Here is a 20,112-nt window from a genome sequence, read left to right on the forward strand (position 1 = left end):
AAACTATTGACAACATTCTTAAACTAAAAATTAAGTTTTCATGAAACAGAAATATTTCAAACTTACCGAACTGCCAGAAATCAATCGTCCTCCTTCAGCTGCAGCCAGGAGTTGTGCTCTCTCTCCCTCTGTGTGATTTGACGTTGGCGCACTTTCTCTGATTATTGCAAGTACACCTGGCACATTACAGGAATGGCTACAGCAAGGTTACATCAAGACCAAAATATACTGTAAAATTTTCCCGCTCAAACAAATTTACCCAGAATGCATTATGAACTGCAGTACTGTACTGTAATGTACACATACAGTATAGTACTGTGGATTTTTACAGTAATGTACTGCTAAATCTACAGCGACATCTAACAGTGTGGGTAATGGAAACACTGTCCTTTTGTCCTGTTTTTTTGTTGACATTTAGAAAATAATGCTAAAGTTTTGCGCATATCTGTAATGTAAGCACAGCTATTGTAAGCCAATATTTCCCACACAATACTGGAGCGGTTTGTCACATCAAATGGTGAAAGTTGTTTTTTACTGAAGTCAAGATCACTAATGCAGATATTCAAATGATGTGCCTCTATTTGTGACTTTCATTTTCTTCTGTGATCATAAAGCATATGTTCTTTGACAGAGAAAGCACCTCAGATGCTATTTCTCTAAATTGAGCCCAATTTTACTTTTAATTCCAGCGTAACAATCGCATCTGAAAGCGGCCAGAAAGAAAAGGGGGTCATTAAAATTACTAATGAGTCCAGCACTGAAGCGTTCGCTCGAGATGATAAAGCACACAGAAATAGGACAGCGTGAGGGAGGAGAAAAGAGAAGAAATCTTTAAGATTTCACAGTTTTTATCTGAACAGGGGAAGAAAACAAATTCATCCTGAGATTAACCTGTGTGACTTTTACTCTCTCACCTTTCCTGGAAGCCTCAAAACTGTCAAAAACGTTGATTCTCTGGATGTCATACGTTAGTGTGGTGTTGGGCAGAAGTGTTCGGTTCCTGTTGATGGTGTTTAGTGCAAATTTAAAGGCGAGTTCTTCTGGTCCTGAGGGTCCGCTCTCGATCGACTCGAAAATCCCACCTGTAGACAGACAGACAAGCATCTGGATATTAAAACATCATCTAATTATTTTCATGTAAGCATCCAACACTTATGACTGATGATATCACATACTGCAGCACTCTCAACCAATCATCAGAGCTGTATATGTCATGTGACTGATCACTCTGGTGTCATAGGAAACATGACCTGATGATGTCATTCACAAACAGTACAGTCATGTATAGTTAAAAAAATAAACTCCACAGTGGGTACGTAAGATCATCATTGGTTCTTTCATCACGACACAGAAAGCAAACATATTGATCAGTAATTAGAATATATAAGGCTTCATAAGACATATATTCACTGGAGTGGTATGGATTTATTTTTCTGATGATGGATGGGCTTTAAACAGACACTATTCAATGCTATTACAAAGCTAAGAATAGTCTGGGTATTATTTACTACTGTATCACTCTAAATGTGTTCAGCTAAAGAAAAGAAGTCATATACACCTAGGATGGCATTACGGTGAGTAAAACGTGGGCTGATATTTCATTTTTGGTGAGCTGTTCCTTTAATCTGAATGCAATACAACTGTAAGAGAAGATAGAGAGATAACAGAGAGCCTTCAATCACGTAAAATAGAAGTGATGACTCTGACTACATCAATTATCTTAACACACAAACTCTATTTATGTGTCTCATGATCTTAAAGGGTTCGTTCACCCCAAAATGACAATTTGATCATAAATCACTAACCCCCTGTGTGGTTCTAAACCATCATTGTTTTCAGAACACATTTTTAGATATTTGATAAAACCAGGAGGCTTGTATCTGTCCCATAGATTGCATTTTGATTGAAAGACATCGCCAAAAAGGTCCATGTGCCATCAGTAGTTTAATAATAATATCATGAAGCGATGAAGCACATTTTGTGTGCAAAGAAAACAAAACGAACGATTTTATTCAACAATTTGTCCTCCTCTTTGGTCGTTCGGTGCACAATCATGAGAGGACTACAGCGCATGTTACTAACATGACCTGCTGACGTAGTAGGAGACAAAGAAGTTGTATTAATACAGCACCTTTCCATAGCTCAAGGTCGCTTCACACAGTTGTATACAAATCTGCACATTCACATACACAATACAAACAGATATGGCCCGATTTAGCCACATTATCCAAAATACATGTTGAAAAGATACGTTTTTAGCTTGAATGTAGGCAAAGACGATATTACAAAGTGTAGGGGGGGTGTACGAGGGGTAGCATTAACACTAAATGACCTACCACCTACAGTGGACAGCCGAAAACGAGAAATTGACAAAAGACAAAGCTCAGATAATCTGAGGGACCGGGTAGGAGAGTAGGAGTAGAGAAGGTCAAGCAGGTAAGGAGGCACAAGACCATTTTATGCCAGCTAGAGTGAGAGAAGTTTGAAGATGTGCAATATTACGAAGATGGAAAAAAGTTTTTAACGATGAGAGGCAAAAGACATAGATGAGTCTTAACATGGACCCCGTCAATTTCAGAGGACAGGTCCATACTTTTGACTAAGGTAGCAGAGCCAATAATCAATATTTCAGATTTGTTATTATTTAGTTTAAGAAAATTCAAGGACATCCAATGCTTGATATCCCTGATACATGAAGTAAGTGAGTCAGACAGGGATAGCCTATCAGAGCTGGTGGTATGATAGATTTGAATGTCATCAGCATAGCAATGACACTGAAGTCCATATGTGCATATGATGTCACCAAGTGTATAAATGTAAATCATAAACAGAAGTGGACCCAGAACTGAACCTTGAGGAACACCCTGTGAGACCGGAGCAGTGGCAGATTTATACCCTTGTATGGTGATATAATATTTCTGTCGCTGATGTAGGAAATGAGCCAAGAAAGACCTAAACCACTGATACCGATATCAGAAAGGCAAGAGATGAGTATTTCATGGTAGACTGTGTCAAATGCAGAGCTTAGATCAAGAAGAATCAAGAGTGGAGGTGTGGACTAATACACATTTTCATATCTGTAGTGCGAGTTGTGTGATTCAGTGAAACAGGGAACAATTTGCATATTCATAGATCTGCGTATACTATATGAGGCATGGGTGTGGATTTATATTTAAGAGTTTTAACTAAGAAAATTATTAACTACAGGGAGATCTTTAGATTTAAATACTTATGCTCAAATGTTTGATAATAGTTTTGTAGACAAACACAAATGTATTTATAAAACCAAAATATTAATCTAAAAAAATTAAACGTGTGAATTAGAGCAGAGCATGTGTTTAAAGCACGCACCATTTATTCTCTTTAGTTTATTATCATCATCATTTAACAGATGATATAAATCATGTTGTTTGGGAACCAGATGGACCGATTTTACAGGGAGAGTTCAAAGCCCATTTTTATTGTACATTTCAGAATCGGTTTTGTACAAAAACACAGACTAAATATGTGAGAGAAACAAGGTGCTGTTTTTTGGTATGCATGTGTTAGATCCTGTAATCTAATCTCATCATCAATAAAGCTGTGAATTAAATTATTTGAGCTACGGAAAACTCACCATCTGGAAACACTGGGAATACCTGCACCAGTGGAGAGGGCAGGAATTTTAATCTGAGTGGACCTTGGTGAAAAAGGGTTTCTAAGGTTTAGAAACATATTCAAATGATAAACTTTCTATAAAAATAGTTAGGTATTTCTGAATCTTGCGATTATTATTCAAGCGATTGTTATCATTTATGCATGATTTCTTCTGCTTGCCCACAAAAATATTTTCTGTATTAATTCTGACTGTGTGGACCAGCAGTCAATATAAGTGGGCCAGTGACACCCTGGCCTTTATGTAGCCAAGCCACTGACACACACAAGCATGCACGGATAGCACACACACATACGCACACGCGCACACGCACACACACGCGCTCTCTTTCTAAATGAGTACATACACACCACAGATGTTTTAATATGAAGCTAACTGTAATAACTCCAGGCTGAGTCAAATCCTGTGAGAATCTGTTTTTTATTTTTAGAAGAAAACTGAAACTGTTTACTTTATGATTTATATATGGTTTATGGTTTTATGGTTTACTTTCATTTATATATGAATCTATTTCTCTAATGTCCTCAAAGGGAGATTTAATTTACTGCTGTGGGGAAAAACTTTCCCCAAACTACAGCTACACACAGACCCTGACGCACACCAGCACTTATAAACCACAGTGAGTTATTAATATTCATAATACATCAATAAATTTTATTTTAATTGTAACAGCATATTCAGATATGTGGAAATATGTATAAATGTACATGTATAAATGTAACTGTATGTATTGTATCAAGTTTCTCTCTCTCTGTGTGTGTGTGTGTGTGTGTGTGTGTGTGTGTGTGTGTGTGTGTGTGTGTGTGTGTGTGTGTATATATAATGATATATTTACTTTAGGATCATGAGTCTGATAATAAACTAAACTGAATTATTTTTATTTAAAGTCTGATGTCAAATCTGAGAGAAACACTGATGTACAAAGACTTCAGCAACATTAAAGAGATACAATACAGTATGTGATTCTGTATTAATACACAACAAACACATGGTCCTCTGTCTCTCTCTCTCTCTCATTAGGTCTCTGCGTGAGTGAATGTGACACCAATGTGAAACAGATGGTGACCCATCTCTACTGTTCAACTAAAAGTGTTTTAATGAAGACACAGCATGTACACAATATTATTTACCTGTGTATGTGTGTGCGTACATCTCTGTGTGTGCGTACGTGTGTGTGTGTGTGTGTGTGTGTGTGTGTGTGTGTGTGTGTGTGCGTACATGTGTGTATGTGTGTGTGTGTGTGTGCGTGTTGATATGGTCAGATGCAAACGTAGAGAACTCAGAACTAAAAATTATTCTGAAGGAATGTTGTCTAGCACTCATAAAGCACGTTGTGTGTGTGTGTGTGTGTGTGTGTGTGTGTGTGTGTTACAGCTGTGAGCTGTGTGTTATTCACACTGTGCTGTTTGTGATCACACATTCACACCTTTAATGTAGCATGAAAATATAATGAACCACTCAGACTGACAGAGAACAGAAACAGAGATCAATCATCACATCTGATTATCACACTGTGTGTGTGTGTGTGTGTGTGTGTGTGTGTGTGTGTGTGTGTGTGTGTGGGTGGGGGGGGGGGGGGGGGGGGGGGTTGGTATATGTGGTTTACAGGGACATGAATAGTGTTTAATGTCATGTTTATTATGTGTGTGTGCGTCTTTGTGTGCATGCGTACGTCTCTCTCTCTCTCTCTCTCTCTCTCTCTCTCTCTCTCTGTGTGTGTAATTATGATTAATCTTTTATCCTCCTTCAGTCTTTGTGATGCTAAAAACAGCCTCGGTTGTGATGATGTTATCAACACAGAAAGGTAAAATGTCAAGTCTGTGCTTAGGGAGAGAGAGAGAAAAAGAAAGAGAGAGAAGGAGCTTTATTTCACACACACACACACACACACACATAGAGGTCTCAGATCAGTTTCAGAAAGGAAAATGTATTTCATTCATCTCTTCACATCAGTTATATATCAGTGTTCACTTCTTCTGTATTGCTCATGTGTTGCTCGGGAGACTTTGTGGAGTTCTCATGAGTATTCCTATATTCATCTCAGACGTTTCTCTTTACATTTCAAATAAAACCAGACACAAATGATTGAGTTGTGAAGAGGACGGCTCTATACTCTCATATCTCAGCTGAGCTTTCAGACAACTGATGTTCAGACATTGATGAGGTCAGAGATGACTTCTAGCTCTTTTCCAATTTTGTGGTATGACTATAAGCTCGGTACAATGCGGCTCAGCTCGCTTTACTTTGGCTTGGTTTGATTTTCCACTGACAGTTTAGTACCACTTCAAAGTGGGCGGGATAATACCGTTGTGCCGCCTCTACAGCTATGACATCATCCAATAAACAAACACAACACAGGTGCAATGAAGCATATCCATGGAATTGTGTTCTTGATTCTCAGCATGTGGATGTCTTTTACTGAAAAACTAAATTGATTATTCACCTTGATATTGTATTTGCATAATTCACCACTGTATTTGGTGCCCAAAAATACTGCACAGAAAGGAGCACAAACAGACAGCCGTCATTGAGGCGATTATTATTTAATTGTTTAAACCGTAATTGTAATCCCAATTCGTTTAAGATTACAAATTACAATACATATATAACAAAAGGCAGGCGACAACATCACCTGGTTTGCTTGATTGCGCACAAGGATAAGCTAATGTTGTATTTAGCAATGACGCTGGTACAGTGACGATTCTCTCTGACCAATCAGTGATCTGCAGTGTTTATACGTCACATTTTAGTATCAGCATTGGAATCTCAACTGAGGAGGTACTCAGGTACTGTACTCTGTGGAAACCCCCTAAAATGGAGCTGTACCGAACCATACTATGTAGTGAAAAAAATCTTTAAAAAATCTTGAATTAAGTCGTCGTCAGTGATTTTCTGGTGGTTTTACAAGCAGCTTATCTGCAGTTAAAAAAGAGAAATCACAAACTCACATTCAGTGATTAAATAGAGATTCATTCATGTCAATGGAAAAAACTGTTGTAGAGAACACAACACACCAGTAACACACACACACACACAACACACACAGAGAAACAGAGAGATGTGTATTGTGTCTCTAGCGATATTGATTTAGGTTTTTAAGATCCCTGACTGTAATTTTCAGTTTCCACTGTGAAGATGATTTCTGTTGACCAAACACATCTGACAGCATAATGATGTTCAAGTGTGTTTGTGGATAACATTCAGATAAAGCACACAAACATGTGTATATCAATGATAGATCTGAGAATAAACACATATTGATTAGATGACGAATATGACAGCTGATTGGAGGAAAGGGGTGGTGATTTGGTACTCTCTTTCTCTCAGTATGACAGGTAAACTCTTTATTTAGTTTCTTTACTTGACCTGTGACCTGTTGTGGTCTCACGGCTATGAAGGGTTGATGAGAGATAACAGTGCAGATTTATTTACATCAATCAAACTCTTGCTGTATGACAGAGGAACTCATCCATAATGAAGATCAACATCTCACATTAAAGGAACAATTCAGCAGTAAAAAGATGATCAACTTCATCTCATTCCTGACCTGTAACAGAATTCTCTGTATATAACCAACATACATATAACCAAATTTTTACTGTCAATCACAACAAAACATCAGAAACTTTATAGAGTAAATCATGCTGGAGATGTTTGTGAGAAACAGCCTTTCATCTCAGCTCCGGCTGTCAAACATCATTTACACTACCGGTCAAAAGCTTTGAAACTCTTACTCGTTCTTTATTTATATATTTTATATTTTTTCCACATTACGAAACATTATGAAGGCTGTTGAATAATAATAATAATAATAATGCATTTTATTTATATTGCGCTTTTCTTATACCCAAAGCGCTACATAAAACAAAAGTAAGAAAATGAAAATACATAGAAAAATGAGAATACAACAATAAATAAAATAAAATAAATACAACCAGTGTCACAATCAGACACCTACACTATCATAAAAAGATGGGTTTTTAACTGCTTTTTAAAACTTGTTAATGTTGGGGCAGTCCTAAGAGTTACTGGTAGTGCATTCCACAACCTAGGGGCTGCCACCGAAAAGGCTCTTTCACCCATCGTCTTTAGTTTACAAGAAGGCTGTTTCAGAAGGAAAGAATTTGCGGAGCGAAGAGATCGAGAGGGCACATATGGAGTAATTAAGTCACATATATATGAAGGTGCAGTTCTATGTACAGCCTTATATGTTAAAATAAGGGTTTTAAAGTCGATACGAGCATGGACTGGAAGCCAATGCAAGTTCCTAAGCACCCTAAGTTCCTAAGTTCCATGAATGCTTTATTCTGATTGTGTAGAAATGTTCCATGCATATTCATGTTTCTGTAAACCACACACCTAACCTGTCAAATGTCTTAAAATAACCACCAGAGCAATGTCTGTGGTAACCATGATATTGGAGGAATAATTGACTTCTGTCAATTGGTAAATAAGTAGGAAATAATTGATGACGTTGAATTATTTGAAAATAATACCCCGCTTCGCGTCGTTCCGCATTACTACCTTGGGTGTGCATTTTTTTCGAATAATTCAATGTCGTCAATTATTTCTTACTTATTTACCAAAACTGAAACATGCAGATCTGTGCCCGGGTTGCACTTGCATGAAACTCCTTAAGTGAGGGTTTCCCTAAGGGAGAGAAAATCCTTAAGGTAAGGGATTTCTTCAAGTGTGCTGCAACAAAGGTCTTAACTGTCACCCTTACCTAAGTGTTTATTTTAAGTATTTTACAGTAGTCTCTGCCAAAACACGGCAAGGGAGCAACGGTTGCTATGGTTACAAAACCTCACAGCGTAAACAAATCAACGCACGCAGCTCAACAGACAGCGGATTTGTGTAGATGAAACAGACTGTAAAGTACTGCATGTATAAAACCTCAAAGTAAATAAAACTTGAAGCACTTTGGAATGACTGATGATCAAAACACTATTCTCCTAATATATGTGCATCACTTTTCTCAAAGGGATTATTTTGATCATTAGAAATGCGCGTTGATACTTCTTTTCTAAAATATCCATAAAATCAGCCATCGCAGGTGACGTTAGGGGACCTGTTATGCTGCCCTACAAAGCCAAAGCGCAGTAACTACGCAAACACTGAAACCGAGAAAAATGACCTTAAAGTTTTTTACTCCAGCAAGTTACTGCAATTTTGGCACACACATTTCTCTGAAATGGGACAAAATTGAACCAGGAGACTTTGTCACAAGACACATCAGATCTCACAAAGCCCATTCCAACCCTTAACTCAATTTTGACCAAATGCGTAGTTACTGCGCTTTGGCTTTGTAGGGCAGTATAGTCCCGTAAGTTTTTAAGGGAAAATGGGTACTAACTAAAGCCGCGTGCTACGCCGTAGGTTATCCGTAGCCTGTGCGTAGCTCTGCGTAGGCTGACGTGCACCTCGCAAAATTTTTAACAGCGCGTCAGTTCTACGCGGACCGCAAGCGCTGTGATTGGTCCACCAGAACCCCTCCCGTTTCGTTTGCGATGGAGAAAACAAAGATGAGCCAAGTTGAGGAGTGATTTAACTCAAACTGCAACAGAAGTCGCGGTTTATTTACATCCATCATTGCTGGTCTTCTCAAACCATACACAACAAGTTGCTGTTTCTTCTTCGTTTGTGGGTTAACTTGCCAAGCTTCTTCTTTGACGGTCACGCTGCTACTGTGGCTACGCCGTCGTGGCTACACCATAGGACCTACGCACAACTATAACAAGCCCTTTTAGGACTTTGTAGCAACGCATAGCAGAACTTAAGGTAATACTTTAGCATTTAAGGGTAAATACTTATTGACAGCCTTATGGTTCCCTAAGTGAACACTTAGGGTTTTTCTTGCAACCCATTTTTTATTACAGTTTTTTTCGATTGCTAAACGACAGTGGGCACAACTGGAGCTACATGTGCAAAACTCTAACTACAGTCTGCACTACCAAAAGTCACCTGAGCACAACTCTTAACATATGGCTCAAAACAGCTCCATGCAGCCAAACACTAAACACAACCCTCACTGAGATAACACACACTGTCACTCACAACACACTGAGAGGAAAAACACTAACATCAAACACCAATACACAAAATACTAACTTTATATCTTTACAGTTTTAACAATTTCAGTGATGTCACACCAAGTAATGTTTTCTTTAAAGCTCTACTGTGTACTTTATTGAGTTAATTCTTAACAAAAACCCATGTTTTCTTTCAAAAGTATGTGCTCATTCATGTGTAATTACTTCCCACCCACTAATCAAAGTATTCTCGTAAGTGTAGAATCTGCTATATAAAATGCATACCGTCGAAGCGCTCTCTGGCTGAATCCATGTTGTGCCTCCATCTTTGAAATACATTCGCCGACGAGGGACATTCCTGAAATTCAAGCTCCGCCTTTCGCGCTTTCACTCTACACCCACGCTGCCCGATAGCTGAAGCCTCCAGAGGTTGCATGTGTAGGCGGTATACGTCATCAAGACAGTCTTATTTCAGAATATTAACAATTATAAAGCTGACAATTATTCTTAGTTAATTGTAAATTGATGTAATATGCGTATGACTTGCGAATGTAATGCTCAGTTAATTTAAATAAACCAGGCTTGATGACGTATCCAGCCTGTGAACTGCGTAGCTTGAATCCTTCGGATTTTACAACAACCGCACACCGTGATGAACCTGCGATCTAATGCTTTGATTTGAAAGCCTGTTGAAGACATATTCTCGAGGACATTAAAACAAATCGCCAAGGATGCGAAACGGGGATTTTAAACGACAACGTGACAGGAAAAACATCAAGACCAAAGTCACTATTGGAGTTAGTTTTCCAAGATGGGCTCAAGGGACACTGAAGTTGCACTTTCTATATTCTCCACAGGTAATTTAGCATATTCGTTTACATCTATACAGTCCATGTTGTAAACTTGAAGTTGTATAGTTCCTTGGCTAACTTTAGCATGATTATGCATAACGCTTGTTAGTGTAAACATGCATGTGGTTTAATGTGTTCAACAGACACACGCCGTCTCTCCGCCCATTTATGTAATCTGAGGTACTGAGATCAATGTTTTTCATCTTTTCTGACCTCTAGCACAAACACACGGTGACAGCGCTATTTTTAGCCTTTCATTGATAAAAGCGTCTGATCTGCGCGTCTTTCGTTTCATTTTACAAGCGTGTGAATGTTGCGCGATCTTTTTCACCAAAATGAGAGAAAGCTCTTACATATACACGGACATGTAACATGTTTACTTAAAACATAAGCATTGTACTCTGACATAATGTCTGACATAATACTCTGATAAAGTGAAAGTTGCGCGATCTTTTTTCACCAATCTGAGAGAAAGCTCTTACATATACACGGATATGTAACGTTTACTTAAAACATAAGCATTGTACTTTGACATAATATTAGTTCGCGTCCATTTAAACCCGTCATGGTTGCTTTTTGTATGTGATTTTAAGCGGACATATCATGACAATCAGACTTTTTTCATGTTATACATAAATCTGTGTGCTTTGATGGATCACAGGCAAAGGACATTGCAAATTGTTCATTTTTTCTCATTGCTTTTGCTTTGTAGCTACTGAAAGCCATGTTAACCTTGGCATGACACGGCCGGGCCACCGTACGAGTTAAAACGCGTTCCGAATGGGGAGGGCTAGAAAGTAATATTCAGTTGCTTGTCATATAGACTTTCACCGCTAGATGGGAGTAGATCTTACACAGTGGAGCTTTAAAGAATGATTTATTTATTGATTTATCACAATATTTTTTTTAGAACATCATAATTTTTTAGGGTAAATGAAAATTAGCAGTTTGCTTCAGTTGTCTGTAGTAATTTACGGAATTACAGTAATGAGAAAAAAGGTAGAAACTTAAAGTACATGAAAGGTAATATTATATATAAATGAAATATATATATGAAATTGGAATTTATATTTATATGAAATTGCAATCAGCAGTGTTTGAAAGGCACAAGGCTGAAATCAATTGTGTTTTGAATGTGTGATTCACAGTTTTGACAGCAGTGTGTTAGCATTTGAACAAAGTGCTGTAAATCCACAGTGTTGTGCAGGTTGTGTTTAAAGTCATGGGATAAGTGTGTAAAGTTTTGAAAACTGTGTTCAAGCAATGAAAAACGAACTAGAGTTTGGTCCACATGAACTGCTGCTGTGCAGACTGTAGTTAGAGTTTTGCACATGTGACTCCAGTTGTGCCCACTGGCGTTTAGCAATCGAAAAAAACTGTAAGGGTACCCTTAACCTTATTTCTAAGGGATTTTTTTAGCTTGAGGACTTTTTTATGCCGGGCACTGACCATTACATTCAAATATGGTCACATATCAACAACTTCAACTCTCAAGCATGGTTTTTGACCTGTTGTAATGCAGTATATTTCATAAAATATACTAAAACATGCATGAACCAATGAGAATGATATTCATTACTTAAGTGTAAACAATAAGATCAGAACACAAATGGAAGAATGCTATGAAAAATGTTAATAACATTAAAATAAATCTATGATATGATGTTGTTTATTATAGTTAACACATTTGGTCTGTTTGAATACACTCTCAAAAATTCAGGGTTGTTTTTAACCCATGATGAATAAATATTGGACAGAACATATTAGTAGGTTAATAAATGGGTTGTAATAATCCAGTATTGGGTTATTTTTAACTCAGTGATGTGTGTAGATATGCGTGTTTGTGTTTTTATCTGATGTGTGATACAGTCACATGATTGTCAAGTATGGTAACCAAACCTGTTCTGAAAATTTAACCTCTGCATTTAACTCAGTAAGCAGTGAACAGAAACACACACACACACACACACACACACACAAACACACGCAAACACACCTGAGGCAGTGGATAGCTATTACTGCAGCGCCCGGGGAGCAATTCAAAATAAGATGCCTTGCTCAAGGGCACCACAGTCACCAGCCATCAGAATCGAACTGGCAACTTTTGGTTTACAAGCCCGACTCTATAACCATCGAGCCATGACTGACCCCAGTGAGATGTGAGACGTTCACAAGCTGTGACCACTAGAACCACAGAATCAATTCATCTTCTTGCCACCCTGATCACACAGATCTCTCTCTCTCTCTCTCTCTCTCTCTCTCTCTCTCTCTCTCTCTCTCTCTCTCTCTCTCTCTCTCTCTCTCTCTCTCTCTCTCTCTCTCTCTCTCTCTCTCTCTCTCTCTCTCTCTTTCTCTCTATCTGACTGACTCATATGTGCCATGCATGCTAATAGCTAATGGATTTCTTCTTTGTTCTTGAAGGCTATGGTTATATATTTAAACCGTGAAAGGTGCAATTTGCTGCTAGAGAAAATAGTTGTGCCCATTTCCAAACGTTTGACATGAAGGTTTGAGTCGTTTGTTCCCATTTTAAAGTGCTTTATTACAGACTCTGTCCCAGAAAACATTTCACCAGTGGTGAAATCTCACAGGATGATCTGTGTCTGACAGTAATGTAAAGCCTTTTCAGAAGAGTCCAGGCCTGTGTATGACACACATATCAATGCTATCGGTTCTTATTACAAATCTTGATTCTGATTGGTCAATTGCAATATTCCCAGATAACAACCGCTCAAAACTATTAAAACACAGCAAACCGGATGCTGCAAATCATTTGATATTTTGACAACATTTGTTCAATTTTCATTTGAACACATCAAATCGCCTTCTTATTCCGCCACGCCCCTTTTCAATTCTTCGCTCTTCCGCATTTTGTCAACCGACTTCCGCTGCTAATATGGCACAGTGCATTCGGTAGCTAGTTTGGTGATTAAAAGATTGTTTGTAGTTCACTATAACTTTAGCTAAATGACTAATATCGCAACTGCTGTAAATGTTTTGAATTAGGAGCACGGAGAAAACTTCATACGACGCTCGGATAGTCTTATAATGTCCCATCAATCGTCTCGTTGTTAGACGATATGAAGCAGCCGCGGCAAGTAACCTATTGGACATATTTTATTACCTCGTCGTGTCAGAAGGAGTTGATGGAGCAGCATTATTAAAGTAATTATGCTTACCAATATTTACACAGTGATTTCGTCTTTTTTTAAAGCAAATGTGCACCTTAGCCAGTCCAATAACTATTTCGTTTTTATGTGGTAATGTACCGTGATAGAATTCATTTGCAAACTTGCCAACACTTATTCCTTCAAATCAGGAGACTTAAATCCTTTTAAGTGGAATCTACAAAGCTCACATATGGTTTAAGAAATTCCTTACAGATAATATCTGATCACACTGTAAAGGTTTATATAACTGCATGACAGGTAACATCTGATCACATTGTAAAGGTTTAATATAACTGCATGACAGGTAACATCTGATAACATTGTAAAGATTTAATATAACTGCATGACAGGTTACATCTGATCACATTGTAAAGATTTAATATAACTGCACAACATCTGATCACATTGTAAAGGTTTAATATCACTGCATGACATCTGATCACATTGTAAAGGTTTAATATAAATGCACAACAGATCACATTGTAAATGTTTAATATCACTGCATGACATCTGATCACATACTGTATGAAGGTTTAATGTAACTTTACAACAGGTAAAATCAGGTCACATTGTAAAGGTTTATAAAAATAACTATGGACTAAGAAACAACTAACTTTTCAGCAAGACCACCCTGCAATGAATAAAGACGCAGCTTTATCAGAGTCATCAGGAGCTGATCCCAAGTGTTTATCTGGAAGCTGTTGGTGTATGTACTGGTGACGTGCTTAGCGACTGTGTAATGCATGCAATATCAACCCTGTTTAAAGCTGACAAAGATGGTTGTTTCTCAGCATAGAAATGTACTCTTGTGCCAGCTCAACACATGAAGCAGAAGCATTGAAGCAGTTTCTCAGACAGGGTTTACAGGACTAGGCCTTAATTATATTAGGACATTTTAGTTTTTACAAACAAACCACATCTTGTGACAAAACAATGGCACTCATATATGTTGAGGTATGTCAGTACAAGGTGTTTTTAAATTATTGTAGCTCAAATAAGCATTTTAGCCTGAGACCAGCATAAGCCCTGTCCGGGAAACTGCAAGGTTGTTTTCCCATATCAGATGTAGGTTGCTTCAGGTTGAGTTGTGATTTTAAAGTGTAGTTGTGTTCAGAGACGGATTGATCCTCCCATTGTGTTTCTGCATCACAGTTTAGGAACATGTTGATTGTATCATCCTCACAGTTGTCCATTGCATCACTAAACATCAATGCATCTGTGAAAATAATTTAACCATAAACATTTTTATGTTAGTATTTAAAAGAAACTTGCATCATGAGAATTAATTTATAAATGACATCCATACTTAAACAGAACCGTGTGTGAGAGAGATGCATTAAAAGGAGACAGTAACATTATACACACAACCTCTAACTTCAGTGTTGAATAATATGTTGTTTAATAGGTCATTATCAATATCTGAATGAGAAATGAACTGACCTCCTAGCATCTGAAATCTCTGTAACTTGTATGAATCACATGAGCTACTGTAAGAATGTAATGTACTATAATATATTGTTGTCTTATCTTAAATATAAAAATATAGGTGGGCAATGAAAATCATACAAAATAATTGCATTTTATAAACTAACGTTACTGATCTTAAGTTTATTCGTAGAACGGACATCACAAATCTAACGTCAGGCGAAAGAGCACATTAAGCTAAGATAGCTTACCTGAAACTGACCACCTTTTCAACACCCGGCGTGGTTTAAAGTTACCGGAACATCGTAGTCGAACCATTACTTGGGATTAGGGTGTTCCTCAGTCGGCTCCCCGTCCGTTAAAATAGGTAAGAAACAAACATAAAGGCGCTTGAGTGAGCTTTTTAAGTTTAACGCGTCGCCTTCAGCCACTGCCTCAGCTGCTCATCATATGCAGCCGGAAGTACGTTGACAAAATGAGCGCAATGGCGCCGCCCTTGTTATCGTGGAAAATAAGGTGAATAAAGAAATAATTTAATAAGCGGGATAATAAACATGCAGACGGGTATTATCACAAAATGAGTCCTCCTGATCACTCGTTCGGGGTTATTTCTGTGATAACAACAACCTGCTGCATACATTATCCTTTACATGTGTGACTGATTGCTTTTAAGCATTTAATTTCTATCTAAACTGACTTGAATTGCATTTGTGACACACATTACATCAGTCCACACATTCCTTGAGAATCAAACACATGACCCTGGCACTACTAACAGTACACTTTAACAGTGAAGTTACATAAAAACACAGGCGCAGTAATATGTGAAAGGATTTCAAACTAAAAAACCTCACAAACTTACACTCTACAAATACCAAAATTTTCTGTATGTGATAAATATATAGAGTTGTGTTATAGTTTGACCACCTTGCAGAGAACATCCACGATCCCAAAACAACTGCACAACAACACCTGAGCAACTGGCAGAAATGCATTATTAACAGCCACACACACAGTGCAGGAGTGAGTTTAGCATAAACATGTAATTCATTCAAACTCATCCAATCATGTATCAGTCATCAGTAATAAAAGATGAGGAGACAGAAGTGAAGAGATTCAACGGTCACTCAATGTCATCACCAGTGAATCTGTGTAGATGATTGACTGAGTCACAACATCACTGCCATGCATTCAAAAACCTCGTGTGTGTGTGTGTGTGTGTGTGTGTGTGTGTGTGTGTGTGTGTGTGTGTGTGTGTGTGTGTGTGTGTGTGTGTGTGTGTGTGTGTGTGTGTGTGTGTGTGTGTGTGTGTTTGTGTGTGTGTGTGTGTGTGTTTGTGTGTGTGTGTGTGTGTGTGTGTGTGTGTGTGTGTGTGTGTGTGTGTGTGTGTGTGTGTGTGTGTGTGTGTGTGTGTGTGTGTGTGTGTGTGTGTGTGTGTGTGTGTGTGTGTGTGTGTGTGTGTGTGTGTGTGTGTGTGTGTGTGTGTGTGTGTGTGTGTGTGTGTGTGTGTGTGTGTGTGTGTGTGTGTGTGTGTGTGTGTGTGTGTGTGTGTGTGTGTGTGTGTGTGTGTGTGTGTGTGTGTGTGTGTGTGTGTGTGTGTGTGTGTGTGTGTGTGTGTGTGTGTGTGTGTGTGTGTGTGTGTGTGTGTGTGTGTGTGTGTGTGTGTGTGTGTGTGTGTGTGTGTGTGTGTGTGTGTGTGTGTGTGTGTGTGTGTGTGTGTGTGTGTGTGTGTGTGTGTGTGTGTGTGTGTGTGTGTGTGTGTGTGTGTGTGTGTGTGTGTGTGTGTGTGTGTGTGTGTGTGTGTGTGTGTGTGTGTGTGTGTGTGTGTGTGTGTGTGTGTGCCTGATGAATTCTTAATGAGTCCACTCAATCTCAGACAGCAAGTAATGACCCAGAAAAGCACACTAGAATAAACTTAACACACAACAATACATTAGACACAATAATAATACAGCTCTAACACACTACACAAATAACAAACAATACAATATCTGCAAGCTGATCGAAAATTAGTCCCATGTGTCTACTTTAAACAGAGAGAGAATATATCCAAAACACACAGCTGCATAATATAATACTATACACACATTATGACACACCTGTGCTGTAGAAATCTGTGTATTTTACTACATTTAACATATTATTTTATTGTATTTTGTATTCACTGTGAAATATTATTATGGTTTCTTTATAATATATTTGTTATCAAAAGGCTTGGGATATACTTGCTTTGAACAAAAGCTGCTATATAAAAAGCTGAAAATAATCTCAAACTCATGTTCATGTCCTCAACAGAAACATCACAGCGCAAACAAATCATATAAAGCCAAACCTCTGACCAGCAGCAGACACTTCAGTCACCATGAGCTCTGATGGTTTTAGGTACAGATACTGAATATGAGCTAGAGCAGAAATTAGCTTCTGTTTGAGCTGTAGAGACGGAGACGGGTAGAGACGTGAGCTGTGTGTTTGCTCTGAGAGAGATGTTAGATGATCAGGACGGTTTGATGCCTTCTCAAACACACATCGCCAGCCAACAGGTACCAATATCAGACATTTAGACGCTCGGACATAAAGCCTTAAGGGTTAACCATAGTCCTCTGTGAAGCATTCATACGTTGTTATAAAACAACAACAACAACAACAACACCTGTGGTATACCTGATATCTGCTGTTACTTGCGAGGAAGAGACCGAAATGTCAGAATGCTGTTGTGTGAGTTGAATTGTTGCTATAGTCCTTCGTTCATAGTGTCCAAGGGTTCCGAATAACATTAGGGAAACTCAACAAATGCATTTATATTGCATGAATCATTTTATTACAGTCTGGGCTGGTAACTAAAAAGTTGTTTGTTTAAAACCGCACAGTGTGATTATGAACTAGCATTATTGTTTTCTTAAGTAACTTTACAATTTCAGTATTATAATGAGTATCAAAGTGATTTTGTGTCAATGTCCAGCTGCTGTCCATGGTACTGAATGATGTGAGGTGAACATTAAAGACACAACCACACACATAGAGTGCACAGATGAACAATGATACACACACACAGACAGTGGTCTCCCATTTCCTGTATGCAGCAGCGGTCGGGCAGCGGGTGGTAGAATCACATCTGTGTTGCTGTAGAGGCTCATGGCCGTGCGGATGCAGAGAGACTCTAAAACAGAGTCATGCAGACAGACTGAATGTTCAGAGAGTCAGATGAGATTCGCCTGTGGCTCAGTGAGTCGCATTCAACATCAATCCACTAATTTCAAGCTCAAATCTCTCATAAACAGCATCCATATGCTTGTGTTTGAGTCATGAGAGAAAACTAAAAATGCTTGAAGAAGCCAATCTTATTAAATCTAAAGGTAAAGATGTCAAGCTGACCCACAAAATGTCTTCACAAAAAAAAAAGAGAGAGAGAGAGAGCAATAACACCATGAAACCGTATATATTTACTTTTTTTGTATGTGCCATAGAAACCACAATGTTTTATTAGTAATGTTGATATCTAGACTGCAGGAAGACCAATAGCTGATATATATTCACAGTGATGCAATTTAGTGACAGCAGAAACTGATGAAACAAATATTTAATTCCCATAATATATCACACAGAAAATATCCATAACAACAGAATTTGTTAGATGTGGTTGTGATCAGATTTCAGATCTGACTCTCATTCAGCAAGAGAACACAGAGAGCAGCCAACAATCTCAGGATCTCTGCCTATCATCATCATCACTGACATAATAATCATGCCGCGTACTTTACATTTACATCAAACCCACACAGTGATATTTTCACATGATTAAAGTTAATGATGGTTCATTTGAAGATTTGAAAGACGCACTGTAATATCAGGCCTGATGTCAGATACTGCATTAATACTGTAACACATCAGAGATGATGCAGATTCAACGCAAACACGGAAACGCACACAGTCAATGAATCGATCACATCATCGATACGCGATCAATAAACTCACCGAATCTCAGCACGTGCGGCATTCCGCTCGAACCCGCGACAAACATCAGCAGCGTCAGTCTGATCACGATCCCCGGTAACCACACCATCATCATCACAACCATCATCATCATCATCACATCCAGCTTCACGGACACGCGGGACGCGTCACGGCATGATCGTCAGTGGTCCGTGTGTGTGCGCGTGGAAATGAGGAGGAAATCCACGCATGAGTGGAGAGGAAGATCTCATGAGTGCACGCGATACTGCCGCACCGGTCACGGAGACTGTGCGTGTGTGCGCGAGCGAGCGCGCGCGTGCACGACGGTGTGTGTGTGTGTGTGGGGGGGGGGTGTTTCCATCGATCCATTCATTCAGATTCAAGAGGGCGTCACATATTTGATCAAACGCGGCCGATTAACACGTAGGACTGATCTAACAAAAATAACCAACAGAAGCTTCTCATGAGTGCGTTATTATCTGACACATTGGCCATGGGCTGTTGTTTATTGTTGCATGATATGAAGCCTACTTGTGGTCATGATTTTTTACCATAGTCGTGTTTTTGTGTACCCCAATGTCTGTGATTCACCATGAGGATGTTTGCTGGTACGTAGTGGTGTGATACAGAGAGAGTGTTTCAGCGCTTTAAGAGTTAAAGCTAAAATGATCAGCGTCTATCTGGACTGACACACACAAACCTTGACATAGACTCACCCACACTGACACACACATGCTGCTGTAAACAGAGAAATTGACTGTTAGAGACACACACCATCTGTGGTATTAGCATAATTATGGAAATAGGCAGAGAGGCTGTTATGAACAAAAACTAAACTCTTTCAGTTCACACACACGCGTGTGCGCGCGCGCGCACGCACACACACACACACACACACACACAGATTATCTTGAAAGAATCTGATTGAGATCTCTGAATCTATAGGAATCTAATGAGACACTTCTAAGACCAATAGGTTTCTAAGGTTTAGGTTTCTCTGAGTTAAAAGCATCTAAATTATCAGAGTA

General features: G+C 38.6%; 1 protein-coding gene across 2 annotated transcripts in view; it reads right to left on the bottom strand.

The window, feature by feature from the left end:
• LOC135758736 (glutamate receptor ionotropic, kainate 2) overlaps positions 1-19,362 on the bottom strand; it is a 41,301-nt gene extending 21,939 nt beyond the window's left edge. For both annotated transcript variants that reach the window (XR_012336259.1, XM_065273364.2), the window contains exons 1-2: positions 19,106-19,362; positions 915-1,082 (exon numbers count right to left, since the gene is read on the bottom strand). Coding sequence is in view for 1 of the 2 variants with exons in the window: in XM_065273364.2 (XP_065129436.1) it covers positions 915-1,082; positions 19,106-19,220 (283 nt within the window). In the remaining variant the exon portion in view is untranslated. The remainder of the gene's footprint in view (positions 1-914; positions 1,083-19,105) is intronic.
• Between the last annotated feature and the right edge of the window lie 750 nt (positions 19,363-20,112).

This window comes from Paramisgurnus dabryanus, chromosome 1 (assembly GCF_030506205.2).
Source record: "Paramisgurnus dabryanus chromosome 1, PD_genome_1.1, whole genome shotgun sequence".
Lineage (NCBI taxonomy): Eukaryota > Metazoa > Chordata > Actinopteri > Cypriniformes > Cobitidae > Paramisgurnus > Paramisgurnus dabryanus.